A 23,087-nucleotide genomic window follows, 5' to 3' on the forward strand; every position below is an offset into this window, starting at 1 on the left:
CAGGCTGCAGCCACACAGAATTCACTCAATCCCTTTGCAATGCTCCTCTTCATTTTATTCTTTTTTCCCCCGCTCGCCCCCAAAGAGAAAACGATGGCCCTGCCGGTCTCTGCTTCTTTTAATTCGCTGATTAAAAGGGGGAGGGAAAAAAAAATACAATAATGGTCCTTTTTTTTTTTTTTTTTTTCTTTCTTCCTCCTTGAGGAAGGCAGGACCCTGGCAAATGGTTTTGCCCCTGGGCTGAGCCATGGCCAGTTCCACCCCCTGCATGAGGGAGTTAATGGAATACGCAGCAGAAGGGCCCTCCCGCCTCCCGCTCCAGGACTTCAGCTGACTCCAGGACGGCTAATCCCATTACAAGAAAATAACGTGGATAATTCAAGCTAATGAAATCGTTACAAGAATGTGGACAGCCAGGGGTGGACATTCAGAGCCAATTTAACACTCCTTGGTGTTGTTATCCCCAGCACAGGAAATATCTGAAAAGGAGGAAGGGAAAGGGAAGGAGGGAAGAAAAAAGCCTTCCTCTCTTTTTAGCCTAAATCCTGTTAGAGGGTTCAGGAATTAATCTGGCACCCATCTCCCCTATTACCATTATCAGCAGCAGCATCAAAAATGTCTCCTTCACCTCTGAAAATCAGCAAATGAAGGCACAGAAAGACAAGGTGGGAGGGAAAGCTCTGGATCCCGGAGCCAAGTCAAACTGTGGCTCCCTGCAGCTCTGGTGGAGCCGTGGGTGGAGGGATTTGGCAGCAGAGCAGGGGTCCCAGTGTCCCCTGGCCCACAAATGAAGTGACACCAGGAAGCAGGTCCCCAGGGCAAAGCTGATCCTTCATTCCCTGAGCTGGCCAGTCCAGCTGGATAATCAAAGCACCTGCAAAATCCACGTGAAAAGCCAGCGGGCCACGGGACAGCCACGTCTGCACCTTGTTCTTTACTCCACGGATCATCAGTTTTTCCAGCTTCCTCCCCTCTTTGCCCAGGAGCACTGTCTTTGTTTGGAGGCCCCTTGATCTGCTGCTGCAGCAGCACAGCTGGGCTTTGCTTTGTGTGATTCCTCTTCTCCCTTGTGCTGCTGCCTGCCCCAAGCCATGGATCCCTTCCCTTCCTGGTTTTCTGGGCAGAGCTGTCCTTGCTGCCAGCGGCTCCTGGGGCAGGTCCAAGGCCAGGCTTCCCCTCACTGCAGCATTGCACACACTCCCTGGAGTAACACTGCTGCTGCTCCCAGCTCTGACTTCCCTCCTCATGGAGGAAGTCCATGAGATCCACTGGAGAGCAGTCCTGGGGAAGCTGCTCCAGCTTTTGCATTGCCCTCACTCCCTCAGTGCCTGGGGAAAACTCCAAGTTTAGTTCTTCCCGGATTTATCAAATTTCGGCAGAGATCTTAAAAAAATTATTTAGATGCCCAACACCACAACTACTGCAAGCACCAGGGACTGGGTGGACATGGATGTGCTTCTTCCAAGGAGCTGGGAATTAACCCACAACTCCCATTTTTAGTGGCAGCAGCCTCCCTTGGATCTCGTGGCAAAACAGGATCAGGAATAGGACAGCTTTGGCCCCAGAGCAGGAGGCAGCCAGGCCATCTTCCCTTTCCTCGAGATGCTGGAGCAGGAGGCAGCGGCTGCTTCCTGTGGCTTAAATGGCTTGTTTAAAAACACAGCAAAACATTTTATCCCTTCTCGATTTATTTTCCTTAACAGTTGCTTATGAGGGACCTTATCAAAAGCGTTCTGAAATTCCAAGTAAATTAGTCATTAGGCAGGTTTTCAGAACAGTAATTAGGCCACTCCATGCCCCTGATGTATTATTTACCTGAGAAGATCTACATAATTAGGGCTCTTCTTTATAACTGGTATTACACACACTAAATTCTACTCCAGTCTATCGTGTAATTACGCAATTAGGCCGCACGCTAAACAGAAACCAATCCTGAAAACCAAGCAGAAAGAAAAAAAAAAAACCCAGCCCCACAACAGTAATTATTATTTTTTTAAATCCTCCATCAGCAGCACAGCAGCAAGTCTTAAAATTTTAATATCCCTCCACTTAAGTCATTTCCAAGCAGGTGCTGCAACTGGGTTTGGTTTCTTAATTTTGCCACGTTTAATCCCACTTCGGGAGGTTTTAACATGGGGAGAGATCGGCTTAAAAGGCTGTTGGGAAAAGGGGCCTTTCCCTTCCCTGGATTTGCATCGTGTCCCTTTGCAGCTCCTCCCAATCCAAGAGGGATTTTCCCAGCTCCTGGAGGCAGCCAGGTACAGCTGCTATGGTGTGACTGTCATCCCTCCCTCCAGAGCCGGCTCCCACACTGGAATTTCAGCGTGGAAGAAAGGAATGAGAGCCCTGGAGTCCCTGCAGCAGGAGATGGGATGTGCAGAGCCTCACACCCAGCAGCCTGACACACCTTTAGGACAGAGGGATGGACGTGGTCATCTCCTGATTTGTTCCCATCTTTCTCCTGGTCTGACTGCAAGGAGAGATCCCAGGATGTCTATTGCACATGCCCTGCTCTGCTTCCTGGTCCTGGCTGATGGAAGAGCCTGCACCACTGGGGTGGGAAGCATTCCTGTAATCCACTTCTTGCCATAAATCTATTTCAGACCTGGTGACATCAAGGAAAAGCAGCCAGGACTCACTGACACCTCCTGGGGAAGACACCAGCCTGTTCTCCAGTTATCTCCATGCTTTAAAGACAACGATGATTCACTGTTTAATGAATGCAGGAACAGATTTCCTCCTGAAATTTTACACCTCAACGCTTACAGTTTCCAGTTCCTCAGGGCCAGGGGAAGGTGCAGAGCTGGCACAGGGAACACCACAAGCTTTAGGCAGCCCTAGGGTTAAGCAGCACTGCTGAACTTGAACGCTGACAGGAGTCTGGGAGTTCAAAGCCATTCCAAAAGAGTCTGAGCTGGTGACTCAGAGGGTTTAAAGATAACGGGTGGATGTGTGATGAAGAGGTCACCCCAAACCAGGATGGAGGGGGAAAATCCCACTTTAATATTATTCACATTTTGTTGCTGCTTCTCTTCTCTTGGGCAATCTTAAAGAGCTCTGAGCTGGCTCTGGTCACAGCAGGGCTCCCATCCTCTCTGCTGTCATGGGCCAGCCACTCTCAATTCCCTCATCTCACCTATCCAACATCTTCCTTCTTAACCCTACTAGTAATACTAGTTATTCCTAATAGTAATTTTTTTTTTTTTTTTTTTTTTTTTTTTTTTTTTTTTTTGTTTTTGTTTTTGTTCTGGGGGAGACAAAAGACATTCAAGTCTGGTGGAGAAAGGACCAGCTCTATCAGGACACCTTCCCCCCCATCACCTCCCTGGAGCACACCAGGACCACACCACGCTCCCCTGGCAGCTGTCCCTGAGCTGCACAAATGCAGCAGCCGCGACCCCTTATATCCCAAACCCTCCTGAAACCTCAATCCCTGCACAGCCTTTGACAAGAGCCTCCCAATGCCTGCAAAGTCTTTCTCAGAGCTCACAGTCCTAAGCCACAATTCTCCCAGCACGAAGCACCTTGCAGGACCAGGGCTTAGGAGCCACCAAGTCACTGCCCTAATCACCAGAGGGGCAGGATTTCAAAGGGACCCGCAGCTCCGACAGCGCTGAGATTTGGGGATTTATCTCTCCTGGGCTCTTTTGAAAATCCTGATCAGAGTGCAGCTCTGGTCAAAAAAAAAAAAAAGAAAAAAAAGTTTTGCTAAAAATAGTGCTCACAGGAGGGTCTGGTGCAAATCTCTGCTCCTGCAGGATTCTTAGGAGCCAGCTCCTTTCAAAGACACGAGGAAATATGTGCAACTAGGAACTAGGAAACACAGAAGGAACCCAATGTTGTACCCAGGGCATTCTCTGGAGAAGGCAGCCTTGCTGTTAAGATATCAGCTGCATGAACAACCCAAAAAAATAAAAATATATCTCATATTCAACTGCAGAACCTCCTGCACTGAGCTGGAGAATAAATATAGAAGCAATGAGGTATTTATAGGCACACGGCTATTTTAACACAGCTCTGCTTTAAAGAGAATCCTTATTTAAGTCTTGTCCCTGTAAAGGTGCAGGATGACTTAGAAAAATAACCTGATTAATTATTTTCATCAGGAGAAGAGAGAAACACGGAGGGAAGATCAAATGCAGATCAAATGTGGCAGCTGTGGTGGTGACTCAAATGCAAGGAGCCTGCTGAGCTCTCCTGAGCTCAACCTTGTCCCCCAGAGCCCAGCCTGGCCACATGTGACACCTGCCAGGGGTCACAACACAGCAAAGCATTAACAGCAGGCACAGAGCAGCTCCTTGGTGAGGCAGGCTGGGAGCCACCACGCTCCAGAGACAGCAGAACATCCCATTTTCTGCTCCTGCTGGAAAAGCCCTGGGAGCAGAGGGGTATTTTCACTGCTAACTGTCCCATTTGCCCATCCTGTGCCCAAAACTGGAGGTGTGGCTGCTGCCCAAGCTGTGATGGTGGCTCCCCTCCTGCTCCCAGGCCTTTGGTCACCCCTTGCCAACCTGCCACGACCACAGCAAAGCTCAGAGGCTGCTTTGCACAGTGGGATTTGTCTTTACAGGTCACCTGGAACAGCCCCAAAGGACAGGACAGGGAGCAATTGGTGCAAGCACCACCTGAGCCCTCACTGGATTCAGTGGTGATGTTTCCATTCCATGGAAAGCTCACTGCTCTCCACCCATCTCAGGAGGTGCTGGATGAAGACAGAGATTTCCCAGGATCACTGAACGGTTTGGGTTGGAGACCATTTAGTCCAACCCCTCTGCCAAGAGCTCCAAGAAGTGTGGCCACAATGACAGAAACTGGGAAGGGATCATCCTTCCAGCCACAACCCACAAAAAAATGCAAGCACTCACCTGGAAAAGAAGGTGAGAGGGGCTCTAGGGGTAAGAGCACCCAGAAGGGCAGGGGACAGAGCAGGATGCCTGCCACGGAGAGTGCGCTGAGCCAGGATGGGCCCAGCAATGCTGAGCCTGCGTGGGAGCTGTCAGAGCCCCAGCTGATGGCAGAAAGGCCCTGCAGAGGTGACAGCTCAGCCTGATGCAGTGAGCAAACCGCAGAAAAGGGGAGAAATGAGACAGGAGGCAAAGGCAGTTCCATCTTTACAGGCAGAGCTGGGCTGTGCTCGCTGGCATTTTTTAAAAAGGGAGGCGAGTGGCACAAAAGCAACTTTTAAGCAGCATCCCTGCTGAGCACAGGTAGGGCAGGGCAGGCTGGCAGCTCCCCTCCCTCCCTCTCCCTCCTCCAGACCTCCCTGCTGCAGCAGACCCAATTTCATGGGGTTTTTGCACGAGCGGCGGGGTGGAAAACCATCATCGGGAGGCGGCACACAGCGCTCCTCCCGCAAGGTGAACGGCCCCAGCCCCACCTGTGTGGGTCCCTGGGCGAGGAAAAGGCCCCAAAGAGCTTGGCAGCCAGGGTGGGGATGGGGGCAGCCAGGCTCCCCCCAGCCCCGTCCCCCTCCTGGCTGCTGACGGCACAGACAGCGCAGTCCTGTGTGACAGCGTGAAATTAATATGATTTTGGGGGAAGCTGGCAGTGAGTAATGAGCAGCTGAAACACCTCGTCCCCACCCCCCTCGCCCCCCAGACTATTTAACCCCTCAGCTGCGGGCATGGGATCAAGAGCTGGGTTAAAGAGAAGCAGAGAAGGGCCCTGCAGCCCACCTGAAACGGGATTTACAGGGTGAATTTTGGCACAGATCTCAGTGGTGCTGCTTGTGAGCCTGTTGAGATGCTGAGATTGGCACTCCTGGGCTTGGAAAAGTCAACGTTGCTCCTTTCCCAAGTGAGGTTTCACAAAGGGATGTCAAAAAAAAAAAAAAAAAAGGAAAGAAAGAAAAGAAGATGAGGGGCTGAAGGAGGCCCAGAGGCCACCCATGAGGGGACAGCCTGATGTGCACAGAGCACTGATGGGCAGCAGAACAAAAAGCAGTTTTCCAACTTCCCTGGTGTCTAATAAATGGGAATGTGGGCAGAAAAGACATCCCATCTCCACGGGGAAATGAGGTGAACCCTTGGATGGGTCAGTCCCACAGCAGCACCGTCCTGAGAGGACAAGGCTCAGGAGCTGCCTCCTGTACTTAACTGCAGCAAATTTAAGATCTCCTGTCCTCTGCCAGATGCCTGGAAGTGCTCAGGATGCTGCTGGGGGAGGAGGAAAGAGAGGTGAGAAGACAGATGGTCATCCTGCTCTGCCTTAACTTGATTTCTTCAGGAAAACCAGCGTGCAGACAGAAATGCTGCTGGTGCCAGCAGCTGCAGAAGGCAGCATGGTTCAAAGGCCCTGGGCACAGGGACTGCCTCAGGAGAGGTGAGAGACTGTGGAATGGAAGGGATTTAATTGCCATCACATCCCAAGGCTGAGAATCTCCTGGATTGGGAGAGGGAGAAAGGCTGCAGCAGGCATGAGGTTAAAAAAATAATGATGCAAACAGAGATGCAAATAAAGGACACGATGTCACCGTGAGGAGAAAGCTGTGATTCATTAGAGGCTTGTTCAGGACCTTCTCGTGAAGTGAGACAGAAAAATACCCACACAAGTGAAAGATGGGGGGTGGATGGATCAACATCACTAGGAAAGAAGTGGAGTTAAGAAATCCAACAGACAGAGGAATTTTAAGAGCAAGGAAATAATCATCTCGGCTGTACCTTGGTGAAAGGCTGAGACACAAGCTCCAAAGTTAGCCCAGTGTAATTTCAACATTTTAGATTGTGCAGTGCCCCAGCTGCCAGCCCCCAAAGGGCCAACTCTGAGAAGAGACAAGAACTGGCCACAACATAAGGCCAAAAAAAAAAAAAAATTCCTGTGTTTTTCCCTTTCTTAGACACACACATGCTCTTCTTAATTCAGACAAAAAGAGACCTTATAACACTAAGAACCCTGAGTGGGTTATTTCCAGCACACAGCACAAGCAGCCTTTGGTTTTGCTCTCTATGGAGAACCACCTGCCCACATCTGAATTTTTTTTTGGCCCTGAAAATATGGCAAAAACCCCAAAGCAGAACCCCAGAGTGGCATTTGAACAAGACATTCCAAAAGCAGCCCCTTCTCCACCTGACTGCACCTCCCTGAGCCCCTCCACGCTGCTGAGCAGCGGAATTTGTGTGGAAAACTAATTAAAGTTCCCTGGGGAAGCTCAGCTGGATGCCCTGGAGAGAGGTGCTGTAGCAGGAGTCCGCAGCCCAGAAATTCCCTTCATTTGCACAGGACAAATCCAGGTTTTGGGTGGGCAGAAAAGGGACCTGGAGTATGTGGAGAGCAGAAAAGGGGGGAAAAATATAAAAATCAAGTATGTAATGAATATTCAAAACCAAGAAACGGATGTGCTGAAAAAAAAAATTATCTTTCTGCTCTTGGAAAGAGCCACCTTTTAAAGCAACTTTGCTAAGATAACATGGAGTTAAACATTTCCTTATCTATGTTAAACACCTTTATGATTCAAACTGAAAAACAGCACTGCAAACCCATTTTCCTCTCCCCCACCCCATGGCTCTCTTTGGAGAGTGGCCAAATTAAAGTGGCCAGTTCCATTTCTGGGCTCTGAATATCAACCCAATTCTGCTGTGTTTGGCTTTCCAGCACGCGGGGAGGAGACTTGAAGAAGCGAGGGGGGGGGGAATAAAATGAGTTTAATTTCTGCTGTTTGAATTAGTAAGAGCAATAAAAGCAGCCCAGCAGATCCCTGTATTCCTACCTGCAGCTCATGAGGCTGGTGCACCTTCCTGCAAGCTGCTTCCCAAAAACCTCCTGCACCCTCTGTTTTCCCGTGCAACACCCCATGGGCACTGCAGCAGCTTGGGCATGGAAACATCAGGATTGGTGAAAGGCTGCACCTGGATCAGCTGTGCAGGAGCTCCAGGGCACACAGCCCAAAGGTGGGGAAGAGCAGAGGGCACGGGGGGTTCAGGGGGGCAGCCTGTGCCAGGGGTTCCCCACTCTCCAATCTCCCATCCAGCCCTGCCCTCTGGCACTGGGAAGCCATTCCCTGTGTCCTGTCCCTCCATCCCCTGTCCCTCTCCAGCTCTCCTGGAGCCCCTTTAAGCCCTGGAAGGGGCTCTGAGGTGTCCCTGGAGGTTCTTTCCTGTGTCTCCAGCCCTTCCCTCAACTCTGTGGCCTCCTGTGGACTCTCTCTGACAGCTCCATGTCTGTCTTGTGTTCCCCTTGCAAACCAAAGGCACTAAAAACAAACAGTGAGGCTGAGCTCTTCAGCCAGGACAGAGGGAGCCATCAAGCAGGCAGCTTCTTTTTATCCAAAAAACCAAACTCAGCACATCCAAAGGTACAAATCCTGCGAGAACCTCCAAACAGCGTGGGTGGGACCCCACGGCAAATGGTGACAGAGGCACACCAGGGTGGAAAACCTCAATCCAGAGGAGCATCCTGCAGCCCCCAGAGCCAGCCAGGCTCCTCCTCGCACACTGAGCAGCCCAGCACAGCCCTTGCATTCCAATGAGGAGCTGGGATCCAGCATTAAAGGTAGGCACCACATCCTCCGTGCCTTCCCCAGTGCCTCGGGAGCAGCCCTGGCCCAGAGCTCCCAGCAGGGGCTGCGCCCCTGGGAATGCAGCCTTAAATTGTCGTTATCCCAAAGGACAGGCCAAAACAAGGCTTGGGAATGTGCTGGAAACCCCAGAGCACACCCACACTTGTGCTGGGATGCCAGGTACCACATGAGAACCCCAGGCCTGGGGCAGGAGCCTGGGGAGGGCTCTGGAGGGCTCATGGCCCCCCCCTGTTTCCTGGAGGACACGATGGGGTGATCCCACTCACCACCACATCCACCTCAGGGGCACCCTCCCTCCAGCCGTCACTGCACATCTGAGCCCTGAAACAGCTCCTGCTCCCAGCGCTGTTTGGGACAGGTGTCCACCTGAGCTGTGCCTCCAGGCCAGGTGCACATTCCAGAGTCCCTGCAGCCCTCAGGGGAGGCCAGGGAGGTGGGATCCAAGCCCAGGGTGCCCAGCCGCCTCCCCAGGGCCTTTCTGCTTCTCCAAGACTCATTTCTGGGCACTCCCTTCTCACAGGCAGAGCAGCCTGGGACAAGCAGAGGTGCCAGCACTGCAGGGGAGTTCAGTGATCCCCCTGCTCTGCCTGTTCCTTCTGCCAGCCCACCACAGCAGCAGCTCTGTCCTGGCTCAGGTGTCTCCTCCTGGCTTCCCCAAACCACCTGCAGCCCCTTACACCACAGGGAAATGCTCCCAGCCACTGCTGCAGCTGTCCCCAAGCCCTTGGGCTTGCAGGGGACAGCACAGAGACAAAATTCAAGCAGCTGAGAAGCAGCAGGAATTGGTTTTGGGTGACTCCTAGCCCAACATTGAAGGTTTTAAAAGCAAACCCCAGCAATCCTGGCAGCAGTGGACATTCTGTTTGCATGGAATGCCCTAATTAACTCTGCCCAGCACTTGCTTAACAAACTCACATATTTTTCCTCAATTTTTTTCTTCTCCTCCTGTCTTTCACCAGGCAGAGATTTTCCACATCTTCAACAGGGGAAGGAGAAATTGTCTCCAGTCATGTAGACTCCATTACTGGGAGAAAGGTGTGAACAGCAAGCATGTCTGGCAGACGGATTCATTATCCCACCGTGTCCTTTATAATGGGAAATGAAAAGCCCATTCTGGTAACTACACTTTATTATAATAGGTCAGAAGAAGTGAAAGGCATCATCTTATAAAATTAACTTCATAAAGACTGCCTTAAAAAAAAAATCCCTTTGCCAGTTTATCCACTGCATCTCCCTGCAGAGATTTTTTTTTTCTTCTCCCAGAAGGGGCTGACTCCCAAGTCTTGTCCCACTTTACTTTTCCCCTCCATCAGAAGGAATAGTTCTTTTTCCTCCTAATCAGGCCCAGCCACTTGCTTTGCCAGATGCAATAAATGCCATGTCTTTGTCAAGACACAGAAAATAGTCAGCAAAGAAGTTAAAATGAAAAGAGACACCCACCCCAAAGGTCTTTGCAAGAAGCAGTGTTACTTCCTCTGTAGGAAAATCAGAATATGGAGATAAATGCACCTGATAACCTGTTCTTTGCTCTGCAATACCTTTCAATTGCTTTTCTGCTTGCTGCTTCTTTAGTCAAACTAAAGTCCAGTCTCCAAGCTGATAATTTGTGATTTACCAGCTTTGTCTGCAGTTCCTACAGGTGCAAGGCAAGGGATGGCCAAAGGGATGATAGAACACCTTCCACACTGAGACCTGATCTCCCTCTGCATTTTGTCTGCCACAGCGAATTGGCAGGGGAGGGCTGGAACTAACAACTGCCAACTCCAGAGTTTTGTCCTCAGATATATTCTGCAAAGGAAAGAAGAAACAACTTCATCCCCCAAACGCACAACTCCAAGGACTGCATCCTTTGGTGGGACAAGCAGCAGCTCTGCCAAGCTCTGAGCACACCCTGGACTGTGTCCATCCCTTAGGGCGCTTTGGATTGGGCAGGAATCTTTTAAGAAGTGTTTTTCTAAATTTTATCATGCCCTTTTTGAGGAAAATGAACCCCCCATCTCCTCAAAACATTATAAACCACTTGCAAAGCAGCCTGATTTTCAATCTTCACGGAGTTGGTGCAGCCAGAGGGAAGGAGGATGGAAGGGGATGCTCTGAAACAAAGAGTTAATTGGAACTCCCACTGAAGGCCGCATGGATCTCATGTGATAGATTCTTAAAGGAGCCCAATTTTCAGAAATTGCCAGGGCTCCAATCTGTGAAAATGTGGCCTTTCACAGATCTCCAATTCAGCTTGCCACGTCTAGAGTTCCCTTTGAAAAAAAGTCTTGCCATAAAAGCCCCACAATTTGGTAGCAAAAATTAGCAGCCTCCATGGGATGGCAATCCCTTTGTCTCTCCCCCCCTAACTGTGGCTCTTTGCAAAGAACTAAGCACCATTTACCTTTTGTTATTTTTCCAAGTAGTAAAGAGAAGAGTAGGATCTAATCAAGAACAAAAATGGGTGCAAAAAAACACGCCCACAAAAGCTAAATCTTCACACCTCGCCCAAAAGCAGCCCCTATAATTGAACAGCATTTCTCCCTCTGAAGAAGATAACACCTATTTTTTTTAAAAAAAGATAAATAAATCTCTTGAGGGTGCAAGAGAGGCCAGAACCTCCAGGAGAACGTGGCAGGACATGCTCTGGACCAGTGTGACACCCCAGCAAAGCCACTGGGGCTGGCCTTGTAGGAGGGCAGCACCTGAGGCTAAAAGAAGATTATTTTGCAGGCAAAGGACTTGAGCTGTTGATCAGAGCATTCCCGAGTCCCCTCAAACACCCTGATTAAGCATCACCTTTCTCCAGTCCAAGAAACAGAACCTGGGATCGCCAGATTCCAACGGGAAGAAGTTCCTCCAGGCTGCTGTAGGAGCACAGGCAGTGGGGCAGGGCAGGGCTGGGCTGAGCATTTCACTGATGGATCCATAAACAACAAGATCCCAAAGTGGAAAACCAGCCAGGGCAGGGATCCCTGAACTGCCAGGGCTGAGCAGGCACAGCACCTTGAAAAATCCACTGTTCAGAGCACCCAGCTCCCTTGTTTCGTTCCGGGGTCATCAACGCCTTCTGTGGGGCCACTTGAGAAGGGGACAGAGCTCCTTGACAAAGCTTAAAACAGGGAAATATTTGTCTGGGGGGAAAAAAATAAATATATCTACACACATATAATGTGTTATAGATGTTATTTGAACAATACTGGCATAATCTCTGTATTTTTCTGGGGTAATACATATATATATATTCTCTGTAGATGTACATAATTGTGTGTACATAAAACAAATACACACATATATAAATTAATATTTATTTCCAAATATTTATGTATTTCTAAAATAATATTTTTTAAAATTAATATTAGTTTACTTTAAAATTAATATTTATTTTTTTCTCCTGCTGCACAGCTGGCAGGTGCCTCTGGAACAGGTGAAACAATAGGGAAGATGCTCACGCTGTAAAACCCGGGGCTGTCACCCTTGTGTGGTGACGCCTGCCTGAGTGGCCTCGTGGTCCCCAGGCTGGCTGTCCCTTGCTGTCCCCAAGCTGGCTGTCCTGGGCAGGCTAAGAGTGCCCCCTGCAGCCCTGCCAGCCCTTCCACTGCCAAAGGACTGCCTACCATTCCCAACAAATCCCTAACAAAAGACAAACTGAGACAGGTTCCTAAACGCAGAGCGAGCCCAAAGCTCCAGAGCAAAGGCAGGCTGCTTTAAAATGCCCAAACAAAGCAACCCAGGAGGGTCAGTGAGGTGTTGGGCAGGGCTCTGCTGTGCCTGGTTTGGGCAGCAGTGAAAGGAACGTGACCCCCAAGCTGCTGGGTTTTGTTCTGAGGATAAACCCCCAGGTGAATGAAAGGGATGCTCCAAGAGCTCTGTCCCCAGCTGGAAGCTGCACGTTCCCTGCAATATTCTCAGATGTTCCCCTGCCCCTCCTCTCCACAGCTCTGAGGTGCCAGACAAGACAGAGGGAAAAATCCCACACCAAAAGCCCCCCACAGGCTCTGTGCTTGTGATGTGCAAACCCTCCCAGCGCCTCGAACTTCACCTTAGTACCGGGCTTTGCTGGCTCCCGCTTTACGAGGGTCACGTCTGCAGCTCGGAGTGTTGGGATTTAAATTAGCAGAGCTCCACGTGCTGAGGAAACTCAGCATGGGGACTGGCAGCCCAGGGCTTCTGCCTGAATCCCTCAGGGTGGAATGGAAGCAAAAGCATCCCAGCTGCACAGCACAAGAAAAACCTTCTGCACTTCATCTTCTTGTTGTGACCATCATCACACCCCTGTCCAAAAGCCAAGTCGTGCTTTGTCTTTAGTGAAATCCCTGGAATTCATCCCAAATGAGTGCTGAAACACAGAGCTTTCCTAACAGCCTGTGAGGGAACAGCCTCCCAGCCACACAGGAAGCACATCTTCACACAAATAAAGGAGGTGGAATTCCATGAACACAGGGAAACACAAATAAATCACTGCCAGGGGCTTTTCCCTGTGTGGTCTGAGGAGGTTTTAAAGGGTTAAGCAACACCTCGAGTTTCCCCTTTGGAAAGAAATGCCCCAGCTGTGACTAAAGCACCCAGCTCCTGCTAGGACAGGCCCACAGAGGCCACCTCCTGTTAATTTTCTACATTTATAATTAACAACCTCCCAGCACAGCACCCTGTGGACTGGAGCTGGCAGAAGAATCCCTCCTGCAAACCAACAGCAGAGCAGGGACCACGGCCTGGGGCAGTGAGCAAAACATTCCTGTCCTGGGAGCAGTGAAGATGGTTTTCCTTTTACAAAGTCTTGCTTATTTCTCAGGATGGAACAAGGCTTAAATCACAGCACAAAAGGCCGAGGCAACACAGAGGTGGTCCCAAAATCCCGGTTTTCTTCCACAAAGACAACATGAAATTCACAGTATTTACCATCTGAGAAAGAACCTGTATGAAAATCCCAGCAGCTCCACCCCACAGTAACCCACAGACCCCACAAAGCACTTTCCTACCTGAAGAGTTCCCTGATTTCCCTGACAGTGGCCTGGAAGGGGATGTTTCTGACCAGGATCTTGGAAGTTTTCTGCTTCTTGGCAGTCTGCTTCTTTCGGGCTGATTTCACAGCAGGCCTGCAAGCCAACAGGAAGGGCAGGTAAAGACCAGGGAGCTGCAAAGTCCCTTGGAACTGTGGCTCCCTCAGCATTTGGAATGTGGAGAATTGAAGCACCAGCACAGATTGGCATCAATGTGACACAGGACACCAAGAAGGATCAGATTCCAAACACCCTTAAATCCCACAGCTGAAAAGGAAATCTTGCTCCAGTTGAGGTCCTCGTCTCACATTTGTCACCAAATCTTGCTCTTTAATTGTCAGGAGAATGCATTAATGAATATATTTTTACAAATTAGCTTAAGGTAAGCTAATTTTGATTCTTTTTCTTCCTGGCTTATAAAACAGCAAATGAAATTTTGTAAAAGAGTATTAATTTTTTCCCTCTGGAATTGTACTGCATTTAGACATGGTCAGAATTTACCTAACACAAAAGAAAGACAGCAGCTTATTCCATAAAGAAAAGCACTTCCCATTGTGGCCTGGATACCTGCTGAAGGGCTTTTCAAAATCAAACTGGATAAAAATGGTTCATGAAAGAACTGAAATACAAAGTGCAGACACAGGGAGCTGTCAGACTGCTTGTGGTCCCCAGGAACCAGATTTTCAAACAAATTTTGACATTTAACAGGTATCACTTCCCATAGGGTTTCCAGAGCATATGAAGGACAGTGTTTAGGTGTCAACATTCAAATATCTGGATTAATTTGCAACTTTGCAGTTAGAATATTCTGTCCTGAGTAAGGAACTAGGAAGGAATCCCTAAAAAACGAGGCTAATTCCAAGTAAATTCACTCACAAGTAACCAACTCCTCTGTGCCTGACTGCCCAGACAAAAGGAGGTAAATCCAAACTTTTTTATCAAGCAAGAAACCTGGTTTTGTCTTGATTTGATGTGAATATTAATCTTAAGCTCCTGTTCTCTCAGATGAACAGCTAAAAGACTTCATTACCCAGAGAAGATTTCTCTCCAAGAACTTTTCAAACCCCTGGGAACACACCGTGCTGCCTGAACTATCACCAAAGCAGAGGATTTTTCCTTGAGCAGGGAAGAATATTCTGCCTGGTTCTCACTTTGGACTCATTTTTGGGGCCTCAACTCAGCTCATTCCTCATTTTTTTTCTTTCCTTTCAACCAAAACTGACTCTGAGTAAAGCAGAGCAAAGGCCGATGTGTTCAACAGCTGGAGCACTCCTGGTCACATCCCTCAGGATGCAGATGCTGGGGAAGAAGGGAAGAAGCTCCCAAGGATTAATGCAGCTGAAATGTTACTGAGGTGAGAGGTGAACCTTACCTGACAGCCCTCTCTGAGAGCTTCACTTCCAGCTTATGGCCATCCACAGTGCAGCCCTGGGAGTTCAAACAAAGAAACAGCAGGGAAAAAAAGGGTCTAATTAATAGAAATAAATATATAAAACAATTAGAAGTCAAAGCAGCATTAAATTAATATTAATCAGTATTTGTTCTGTGAGGGGATTTCTGGGTCTCTGCCCCCTGCAAGGGGCACCTGACAGGAAAACACATGGAAATCCAATCCTTGTGCATTTTCTGGGATTTCCATGTTGGATCAGCACTAAGAAACACGCCTTCCCACCCTTCTGTCCTTTTACAAACCCTCTTCCCTCAAAAACCTGGCCCAGTTTAGAGGCTTCTCCACCTGTGCAGTGCAGCCCAGAGCACTGACGTGCTCAGCTCCATTTGGCACTGCCAGGCTCACCCAGGTCTGTGGGCAGAACTCCAGGCTGGCAGCTCAGGCTCACCTGGAGCTGGCGCAGCGCTTTCTGGGCACCCTCTGGCTTCCTGTACTCCACAAATCCAAAGCCCATGGACAGCAAAGTGCCTGTCAGCAGAGAAAGGGGATTTGTTTAGAAGTCATTGATGACACAAGATATAAAAACAAACCAGGAGCAAGCAGTGATTACCAAAATTGGGTTGGGAAAAGCTTAATATGCCATGAAAAGGGCCAGCCTGCCCATGGCTGGACTTGGATGCTCCTCATGAGCACCCCTGGCTGAGTTTTTTGAGCAGGGCATTGCTCTGGACCAGCTGGTTTTGGTGCTGATGTGAAGAGGGGATAACAGACATTTTCCTTTGCACCATCTCAGTGCAACTTCCTTAAAACACTGCAAAGCAACTGCTGGTCACAATCAGGGGAAGTGAGCCCGATGTGGAGACAGACATTCCATGAGCCAGAGCGGGCAGCTGCCACTTCCACAACAAAGGAGACACATCTCTTCCCCTCCCTGCACAGCAAAGGTTTGACCTCCAGTGACACCACAGCCCTGGGTGGTATCCACCCCTAACACAGGAGCCATAATTAAGGGACAATTAATAACGAGGGGAGAAAACAACAGCCCCTTTTCAACTTCAGCACCACAGTAGTGGCAGAGTGTAGAGATGCCCACAGTGCCAGGAGGGATCAGGTGCTACTAGATCAGCCCACACTTGGTGCTGCCTGCTCAGACCTACAGCCAGACCCACCAGAACTGAAGAATTCACTTCATTTATCTCCCAGTGGATCTGAGTTTTGAAATGTGACGTGATAGGGAAGTTCTGTCAGTGGGAAATCCCACAAAGCTCTGCAGCTCCCAGAGAGAAGCCACAGCCCCTCCAGCCAGTGCTTGCCTTAATCCAACTCCTCAAGGAGGGAGAGCAGCCAACAGCAGGCACAGCCACTCATCCCTGCAGCCTGGGGGGCTCAGGGCTGGCAGGGAGAAGGCAAACCAAGCCCACTCAGCACAGCTCTCAGCCAGGCATCCTTGAGGGTCTGGCCATTTCCAGGATAATGCAGGCTTTAATCATCATGGGGCACCAGCTCCTGTGAGCCTGCATCCCACTCTCTTCTGTGATCCTGAATGAGTTTGGCTTCTCCCATCTCAGCATCTCAAGAGAAGGTCACATCTCCACAAATCCCACAATGCAGCTTAACCTCCTGACCGAGCCCTGGGGGAAGGTTTGGCTGCTGCTCGCAGCCATTTCGACGGGAACACTTCTGGAAGCGCTGAGGATTTTGCCAGCGGGAACACAAATGCTCAGCCAGATGAATGCTGAAGCAATGCCACACCTGAGCCCTCAGCAACCAGCTGAGGGAAGGAATTGAACAGCAACATCTAGAGTACCTGCTTTGTCTTTCTTCTTGGATATTGTGCAGCTCTTCAGGGCTCCCGCTTTGGAAAACGTCTGCAAGGAATTTGGACACGTGATTCAGTTCCCTTTGACACAGGCTTGCAACTCAACTGCCAACGTGGCCCTCTCCTCCCCCAGCACACACCTGCCAGGCACTGCAGCTGAGCCTCTCCTCATCAAGTTATTTCTGTACAAATATACACACAGAGTTTTAAAGGTATCAAGACATGCATTCCCAGAAATCCTCCACCAGCCCTCAGGAACAGTGATCTGAGCTGGCTCTGGAGGAACACTTTGGATTACAAGATGCCTTAAGGGTGGTGGTGCCTGTGACGTCCCTAGACGCAGCTCTTCCCAAAAATGGGGGGCAAACTATTTATTTGACTCCCTTGTAAAGCCAGAAAAAGAAGAGGGGACAAGTCCTAACCCTCCTCTGGACATTTATTTGTCCAGAGCTGGACCAGAGTCTCACCACAGTCCCAGGATTCTTGGGCCATGGAATGTGGCATTTTACATAGCTACAAGGAGTGGCAGAGATGGAAAATTCCAGCTGCTTTTCCTTATTCTGGTATTAACACCCCACACAACTCCAGGAATGCCACGCTCTCTCCCATGTGCTTTGTTGAGCTGAGGCAGCACAAGGCAGCACAATGTCAGCAGAAGCTGAGAGCAAAAGCACGTTCAGAAATCATCATTTATTTATTCACTGCCCCTCACATATGAAGCAGTGGCAGAGCTGCAGCAGTGCCTGTCCCAAGGAGCAGCATTACAGAAAACATGGGAAATCAGGAATGTTAGAGAGATTTCCTACTGCCTCCACCTGTCTCTAGGTGGAATTAAACCCCACCAAGACAGATTCAGATGCATTTGTCTTAACTGACACCTGGAGTGATGTTCCCAGCCCCAGCAGAGCCCAGTGCTCTCTCATCTCCCACTTGGTCACACTGGCTGCAGCTGAAATCCTTTAAACAACTGTGTCCTTATTGCTCACCTCCTTCAGCATGTCTTCTGTGGTGGCAAAGTTCAGGTTTTTGACAAACAAGGTACACCCAGGAATATTTTCTTCTTCCTCCTCTTCTTCCTCATCCTCCTCCTCTTCTTCCTGTGCTGCTGCTTCCTCTGAGTCTTTTACAGCTACACAAGAAAAATAAGCCCAACTTCGTAAGATGCAACAAAGCCAAATTTTGGGGGAGCTGCCCACTCAAACTGTGGGGGAGCCCCTGGGATGGGGAGAAAGGTGGTGGATTTAGGGAGGGAAGATCAGCCCTCCCAGTGGGAAGTCACCCAGACAAAACATATCCTGGGGCTTGACACAACAGCAGAGAAACACAGAGACCCCCAGCAAGTCAGCCAAAGTTCTTACCTGGCTCCAGGCCTGCTTCATCCTCCTTCCCTGGAACCCCAGCTTTTCTTTTCTGAGGGGCTGGGCTGAGGAAAACTCCCATTGGAGCCCACTCCAGGTACAAGGGCACATAATGAAACTGTGGAGAGAAGACAGGAGAGAAATGAGGAGTGAAGGGCAAGGCCTGAGAGAAAAACTGCTCTCAGCTTCATTTTCACCTTGCTCTGTAACAGAAAACAGCAGTGGAAAAGCTGAGTAACCTTCTCAAGAGGCTAAACTCTGTCACAAAAGGATCCATCCTTACAGGACCACAGCCTGAACGCCCTGCTACAAAAGGATCCAGCCTTACAGTGCCACAGCCTGCCATGGGTCACTTCTGCATTGTGAAATGGAAAAGAAACCCTCCAGCTGTGTCACAGCCCCCTTCTCCAGCCCTGCTCTGCTGTACCAGGCACCTCCCTAAACCCAAAGCACACAGGCTGGAGCGTCAGTGGCCTTCCCACACTCCCTGTGCCCCTCACGCTCAGAGTAAGCCCTTCTGCAGCTTCCCAACTCACCAAGATCCCACTCCCCAGGCAGTGCCCCCACCTTGGAGTAGGCCAGGCTGGTGAAGGCTTGCTTGGCCTCAGAGGGCTCCAGGAACTCCACGATGGCTGTGATGCCTCCCTCTGGCAGCAGCACCCTGCCCAGGTCGCCGTGTTTGCCAAAGAGCTCCTCCAGCTCCGCGGCGCTCGTGCCGGCCGGGAGGTTCTTCACCAGGATCACTGTCTTGCTCCTCTCCCCAGCAGCCTGACACAGCCAGCAGGGAAAGGAAGGATGTGGGATGTACGAGAGCAAACCCAGCAAGTTTCTAACTGGAGAGCTCGGATCTGGCAGGCTGTGCCCTCCCTCTGTCCGTGTCACTCCTATCCCAGATCTCAAAGGACCAACAGTTATTTTCCAACTGCCTGGAAAATCCACAGCCCACTACAACCACATCTCATGGATGGAGGTTTCAGCTGCAGACCCACAGGGCTCCTTCCCTGCCTACAGCCAGCTGCCCACCACCCTAAAGCCATCTTATTATGGATTTCACCCACCCCGAGGGCAGCTGCATTTTCAAATGGATACATTTCCAACCTCAGCAGGGAGGGTTCAATCCTGCACCACGCTGAGGATTTAATTACCAATTTCCAAGAGAGCTGAGAACACCAGGACTAGAAGAGGTGGATGCCCACTGGGGAGCCTCTCACCTGGCTGAAGGAATCCAGGCTGACTCCGTTTTCCACAAGGAACCGGCGGATCTCCTGCACCAGCTCTGTTTCTCCCAGAGCCACTCTCACTGCCACGCTGTCTCTGCTCTCCTGCAGGCAAGAATTCAGTCACCTGCTGCTCCCAGAAGAACATGCAAAGGGAATGTGACAGGCAGCTTGAGGGTAAAATGCTCCAGGCTCCTCTGGAGCTGCTGGGAATTGTGCTGTTGGAATTCAAACGTATCCCAAAGTAAAATGAAATTTCCAGGAAGGATCTGAGCTTTAGGGTGTAAATTCCCACCGACTTCTAGTCACGCAGGAATGCAAAATTCAGTCTCAAGAAAGCAGAGTGGGAAGAAAGGCTGGGGACCAAGGGATCAATAGGCTCAGGACAGCACCACAGGCCTCAGCCTGTGCGGCACCCATGGATGCACTGAGGCTTTTCCTGTATGAGACCAGGAAGGCGCTGGGCACAAAGAAGCAGGCGGGAAAGTGACGTCCCACCCCAGCTGACCCATCACAACCCAACTCACAGCATCCAGCACTTGGCTTTTGGAAGCATTGTACTTCTGGGCCATGGCATCAGCCACAGCGCTGGTCCCCACAAATAGCGTGTTCCAGTTGTGGGAGCTGGCAAGAGAAAACACAGCCAGGGTCAGTCCTGGGGAAAAGCAGCTCTGGGCACCACCATGAGCAGGCAGGGTGCAGAGAGTGGGAAAGAAGGGTGGAAGACCCCTAGAGAAGGGCCAAGGTGAGTGAGATGTGACTGGAGAGCAGTGCAGGCAGCGGAGCTCTACTTCCCCAGATCTGACTGGTCACAGCGCTGCAGCTGAAGTTCAGGTACTGGCTCAGAGGATCACACCTTCCCAACTGGTCTCCTAAACCCACAAACCCCACGCAAGCAAGGTTACACCCTTTTCCCTTCAAGTCAGAAAATAGCAACCACTTCTTTCAAACAGATCTGTCACACAGCAAGAAAAAGCTTCTACAAGCTTTAGAATTACAGGGGGCCAAGCAGAGGAGAAAGGCCCAACTGATCTGAAACCTCACCCCCCGGAAGGATCACAGAATCAGACTAACTCATACCAAAGCCATTCAAACCCCCTTGCTCTCAATTTCTGCTGCTCACTGAGCTACTGCAGCTACTTGGGCAGAGGAGCCAGGGAGGTAAGAGAGAAAGGAAACAGAGCTGCACAGCAAATGCTTCACCAGCTTTGGGAATCTCCACAGCCCCTGTGAAGATCCCAGGTGCATTTCTGCCACTTCCTGGCAATCTGGCAGCTTGTGCTGTACCTGGCACTGTTGGCTTTGTCCTTGGCCTCTTTGTGCTTTTTGTAAGAGGAAGACTCTTCTGCGTCTCCATCTTCTGTTTTCTCCTTTCTGATTGTGGAGGGTAAAAGATGCATCATTCTGCCCTGCAAGACAGGAAGAAGAGGTCCAGCAGCTCTGGAATAATCCACATGGAGGATATTTGCGGGCACCTTTCCTTATCAGACAGCCTTGGTGGAAGGAGGGAATTTTCCTTCCTAAAGGAGCCACAACTGCAAGTCAAAGTGGCCACACAGCATAAGACAGAGCTCCTTCCCCACCTCTACCTGAATCTCAGTGTCTGCAAAGCTGTTCAAACCAAGCTACTCTACCAAAAGAACCTGCAGGAGAGCCTCAACCTTTTCAACAAAGCCCAGGAGGAAACTCTCAGCCACGTTCCCAACCACCATTCCCACCAGCTGCAGTCCAAAGCACAGGGAAAGCATCAGGTGCTGTACCTGGAACACCTGCCCATCCAGCTCTGCCAGGGCCTTCACAGCATGCTCAGGGATCATGTAGGTGATGAAGGCAAATCCTTTGGGTTTCATGGTGGATTTGTCTATGGGGTAGTGGATCTCCGAGAGGGGACCTGCAGGAGGCAAGGCTTGGTGGTCACAGATGTCCCTGCACAGCTCTGAACTGCCTCCCAGACACAATCAGGGATGAGGGAGCAGCTCTGGATGTGTGGTGAGCCACCAGCCTGGGCCAGGAGCTGCAGAGGGACGTGGCAGGCCCAGAACAAGCACCCCAAGCCCAGGGGTGGCAGCTCATGGGCCCCGACAGGTGACACAAACCAGGCGAGCTCTGAGCAGCTGCCTTCACCTTCAGTCAGGGACAAAGACTTCCACAATCTCCCCCTCTCTGCCCCAGGATGCCAAGAAAACCTTAAATGTCTTTAATTTGGAGGAAGAAGAAGGAAACTTCAAACTTATACCCCAAGTTTGGAACGTCAGGTGGATCACAAGGATTCATCCCTAACCTGCAGGAAGCCTCCCGCCAAGCAGGCTCACATTATCACACCAGAGAATGATTGATGAGGGGAGCTGGGCTGTGTCCAAGAGATGTGGGACATGGAGCTTTGACCATTCCCACCCAGCAGGAAAACCTCTGGACAAAGGAAAGATGTTGCCCTGCAAGTCCCAGGGCAAGCACTCACCATACTTGGTGAAGACCTTCTCCAAGTCCTCCTCAGTGCTGGTGAAAGGCAGATTCCTGACAAAGAGCCTCCCTGATTCAGACAAGTCCTCTTCCTCCTCATCATCCCTCAGCCTCCTTTGCCAGGGCTGGTGAGCAGGTTTTGGTGGAACAGTTTCTTTGGTGGTGTTGCTGCAGCGGGAGACCTCCACACAGCGTCCACCTGATCCCAAACAACACACAGGGATGTGGGATACCACCAAGGCCACCCAAGACAACACCCACGTGCCAGTGATGCCTTGAGAGGCTGCCTAGAAGAGAGGCTTGTCAGTGGTAAAGGAATTAAGTAGGGATTTATTTAAAAGTCCTTCAAAGGATGCACCTTGGGCAGGGCAAGAGCCAAGGCTCCACTCAAGATAGACTCTGGGGCACAAGTTTTGACACTTCTATAAGTTTTGGTCCATTTCCATATTGGGGTTAATTGTCCAATTGCACCTTCAGGTTATGCAGTCCCATCCTCCCAGTTTGCTCCCCTCAATTTGCTGTTGTTTACACTTTTTTGGGCCTGAAGTTGCAATGGTGTCCGTGGGCTGGGAAAGGATTGTTTTGTCTGACTGAACTGTGAGGAGAACTTGCTCTAACACTTCATATGAAGTTCAGAGTTATACACTAATGCAGTACAGAATCTAGAAAATATGAAAGCTGAAACATCACAAAGGGTCCAGGGTTAGACACAACTGCAGCCCCACAGGCTCTGAGCAGAACTCAAAAATAAGAGGGAGATGGGGGCTTTAAGAGTCAGTCTTCATAAAAATGAGGGTATCAACACCAGCCCCCGTTCCTTTCCCAGAGCCCCAGCCTGTCTGTGCCAGCCCAGTCCAAGCAGCCATTCCCATTCTGCACACAACATCTGCAGACAGAATTTCACGAGTGACTCCAAGGGTCAGAGGCCAAGCCCAGGGCTCCAACCCAGCCTTGCAGCACCGTCTGTCCAAAGCTGGGCTCCAGCTGTGTTATTTTTATCCCAACGAGAACACGGCAAAACATGAGGGCCCCAAAACCCCACTGCTGTCACAGCACCTGGTTCATCCCAAGGAACAATCCCCCCATCTGCCCGGGAAAAACTCCAATCACAGCAGCTACTTGTGCAGGGAACACTCAAGCAGCTGAGCTCCCGTGGCTGGAGCGAGGAGGAACAAACAGCCCTTACCCAGGAATTCTTTCTTCCGCTTCAAGGCCCTCTGCATTTCTGCTTCACTCTTCAAGTCAACAAAGATGTAACCTTGGAGGAAGGGAAGGTTCAGCTGAGCATCATGTGGGGAACACACACAGCCACTAATTGGGTAATTAAGGGTGAATTGGGCTTGCTTTAA

The 23,087-nt window shown here is 50.2% G+C and overlaps 1 protein-coding gene across 7 annotated transcripts in view; it reads right to left on the bottom strand.

Moving 5' to 3' along the window:
- Positions 1-23,087, bottom strand: part of RBM19 (RNA binding motif protein 19) — a 53,211-nt gene that overhangs the window by 23,276 nt on the left and 6,848 nt on the right. For 4 of the 7 annotated variants that reach the window (XM_066199755.1, XM_066199754.1, XM_066199753.1 and 1 more), the window contains exons 9-21: positions 22,925-22,996; positions 21,737-21,937; positions 21,039-21,169; positions 20,566-20,687; positions 19,806-19,902; positions 19,273-19,383; positions 18,629-18,829; positions 18,062-18,179; positions 17,690-17,832; positions 16,692-16,752; positions 15,333-15,412; positions 14,867-14,922; positions 13,474-13,590 (exon numbers count right to left, since the gene is read on the bottom strand). In XM_066199755.1, the coding sequence (XP_066055852.1) occupies positions 13,474-13,590; positions 14,867-14,922; positions 15,333-15,412; positions 16,692-16,752; positions 17,690-17,832; positions 18,062-18,179; positions 18,629-18,829; positions 19,273-19,383; positions 19,806-19,902; positions 20,566-20,687; positions 21,039-21,169; positions 21,737-21,937; positions 22,925-22,996 (1,510 nt within the window). The other 3 variants (XM_066199758.1, XM_066199759.1, XM_066199756.1) reach the window with 3 other exon arrangements.

Source organism: Chamaea fasciata, unplaced genomic scaffold (genome assembly GCF_029207755.1).
Source record: "Chamaea fasciata isolate MVZ Bird 193981 ecotype frontalis unplaced genomic scaffold, bChaFas1.0.hap1 SCAF_18, whole genome shotgun sequence".
NCBI classification, from domain to species: domain Eukaryota; kingdom Metazoa; phylum Chordata; class Aves; order Passeriformes; family Sylviidae; genus Chamaea; species Chamaea fasciata.